This window comes from Gavialis gangeticus, unplaced genomic scaffold, assembly GCF_001723915.1.
Source record: "Gavialis gangeticus isolate Ggan-Ray unplaced genomic scaffold, GavGan_comp1, whole genome shotgun sequence".
NCBI lineage: Eukaryota > Metazoa > Chordata > Crocodylia > Gavialidae > Gavialis > Gavialis gangeticus.
In genome coordinates this window covers 36,874,493-36,877,167 of record NW_017728994.1, presented here as the reverse complement: position 1 = coordinate 36,877,167, position 2,675 = coordinate 36,874,493, and the positions used below count along the sequence as shown (strand labels likewise).

Below are 2,675 nucleotides of genomic sequence, written 5' to 3'. Positions count from 1 at the left end.
CACTGATCAGAAGTTGGTCTCATCTTCAGCACTGTATTGTATTGTAGCAACGGGTACAAAAATTAATTGCAGCCATGGCCATGGTTGCAATGAGTCCAATCCTGCAAGGGTATATGACAAGAGTGACTATAGTGTACAGTGGTTAGACTATAATAGTTGGCCACTCACATGTTTAAATTCTAACTAGATTGACACCAGGGTGGCATTTATCCTGAAAAAGAGATCCAGCATTACTTAATTTGTCTATTGGTCTGATATTTTAAGTGAGACCTAAAGTGTGCATCAGTTTTGTGTTAGCTGTCTCCATGGGGAACAGGAGAATTTGATTTCACCCTATCTTTCCTTGGGAAAACCACAACTGAAGTCAGTGGGATCTGCCTGTCTCTGGACCTCAGCTGGGGTTTTGCTCATGGGAAAAAATTGTTTTCTTTCCACTAAAATCTCAGAAAAAGAGCTGCTTAGCTCTTCAGGCTTGCAAATGACAGTCACCTTTTGGGCAGGTGAAAATTTCAGTCCAAAGATGACATTGTTAGTGAATTGTGTGAATGAAAACAGTTGATTATAAGGAAAACTGATTTGTAACTTTAATAAAAATCAGGCCAGTGCCTTCCCCAATGTAAATTAGTGTAGTTCCATTGAAGTTAGGAGAGGCACAGTGATATATGTGAGGTGAGCTGCACATGTGTAACACTGTTTTGTCACATTGTGTACTAGGATATAATTGCTTGAAAATATTAATTATAGGATTTCTGTCTTATGCTGGACTGAATTCTGTCCTTGACTGCACAATGTCAGTTGAAGTGAAGGAAATTACTCATGATTTGCACCTATGTATAAAAGGGCTGAATCTTACCCATCCACCAATATGCAATTTATGTTCCAGTCACTCAAATAAAAAATAAATCTACATTGTATACAATAAAACAAGAGCCATACATTATGATTCGATAGTATAGTTTCCCAGTACAAATGAAGTGTGATTTATTCTGATTCTCTCCTTGCTGTTTCTTTTGGGTTTTTTTCAGATGGCAAGTAAGCCTTGTGCCAGGTAAAATTCCAGGCATACTCAGCATGTCAGCTGGAATAAGTCCCTTACAGCGGTTCAAGAAAAAGGAATAAAAGAATCACTTCCACAGCTATGGCCACACCAAGGAAGGTTCTGCATTCCTCCCCTCCCGACGGAGGCTGGGGATGGATGATTGTTGTTGGCTGCTTTCTGGTTACTATCTGCACTAGGGCTGTGACAAGGTAAACTAGCTTCTTGCCTCACTCTCTCTTTATAGTGTTACTTCTATTTCTCTTTTTAAGAAAAAAAAGTGATGGTCTAAAAGCAAAAGCAGTCAGTGTGATAGAGGTGATATCTTTTATTAGACCAACTAGATAGTTGCAGAAACATTTTAATTATTTGCAGGCTTTTGGGCTTTTGGGCTCATGCGTCCTATTTGCTTACTTTGAGCATTTCTGGTGCTCTCCTGCATGAGAGCTATGACCTAAAGAGGCCCTTCTCTGTATATACTTTAGGTATCCCAACTAGGCAGAAAATATTTGTTGAGGTAGTTCTCAAAAATAGAAGGAGAGCAAATGGGACTACAGTGTGTATACTTGGGGAGAAGCTGCATCCTACTGCTGACTTAGTGTGATTTTTTTAATGCAAACACCTAAGAGTATGGTTGTGTCAACATGGATTTTTAAACTATCTGAAAAATATTAGGGATAGGCAGTATGTGAGAGATATTAGAAACAAAAGTTTTGTCTGACAAGCAGTTTGATATAAATACAATACTTCTTACCTCAATTATGTATTTCTTTTTAAATAAAGCTGCCAGACTTGATGAAGAAATCTTGGGGTAAGCCTCATAAAAGCTTGACTATTAATAAGTATGTGTTGGTCCAGTGTTATTTATTTACTATAGTTATATTACCTACATACTAAAAAAAGAGATGTTTTACGAAGGAGTGTTGTTCCCATAAATTTGCGTTTTTGTGTGAAATACATTGGTCTATGTTAAAGAAATAATCTAACTGATGCCTTTGAAATATAGCTTTAAACTGGGTGACAGTCCATTTTTTAGGGATAGATTAGGGGTATTTCTTGCTTTAAGAAACTTGAAACTATCCCATATCTCTTATCAAGCACTGGAGGGATTGGTGCATCCTTGATTTTTAAAGTGACATAACACAATTTATATATCGTCTTGTGAACCCATCAGCAGTGTAGGGAACCATGGAATTGTATGTTGAATTTGACATGGGTATAGTCAGAAGACGTTGGGAAAAGGACTAGTTTATTGAACTAACTTTGAGGGCTACATTGTGCAGCTGCATCATTACTGATGTTTTCATTCAAACAAGCCTCATGGGGTGCATCCACATGAGCGCACGTGTGTGTCTTGCAGCGTCTCAAGGCCCTTTGAGATGATGCAACAGGCACATGCAGGAATGAAAAAACTTTCCCCACACTGCGAATGTGCAGTGCGGAGGCAAAATTAGATCCCTGGATATCCAGGGGTTAAAAAAAAATGCAGGGGAAAAAGGCGGGGAAGGCTATGGTCCCAGACTGTGTTCAGAGGCAACTGGAGGCTTGGTCCTCCACAGAGATGCTTGGGTAACCAGGCAGAGCATCTCTATAGCTGTCCCTTGCCCAGTGCTGTAGCACGCTACCTGCCTGTGCAGGG

At 39.4% G+C, this 2,675-nt stretch overlaps 1 protein-coding gene across 2 annotated transcripts in view; it reads left to right on the top strand.

The window, feature by feature from the left end:
• The first annotated feature begins 1,002 nt into the window (after positions 1 to 1,002).
• Positions 1,003 to 2,675, top strand: part of SLC16A12 (solute carrier family 16 member 12) — a 51,134-nt gene continuing 49,461 nt past the window's right edge. For both annotated transcript variants that reach the window (XM_019502585.1, XM_019502584.1), the window contains exon 1: positions 1,003 to 1,248. In XM_019502585.1, coding sequence (XP_019358130.1) covers positions 1,139 to 1,248 — 110 coding nt within the window. In that variant the 5' untranslated portion in view covers positions 1,003 to 1,138. The remainder of the gene's footprint in view (positions 1,249 to 2,675) is intronic.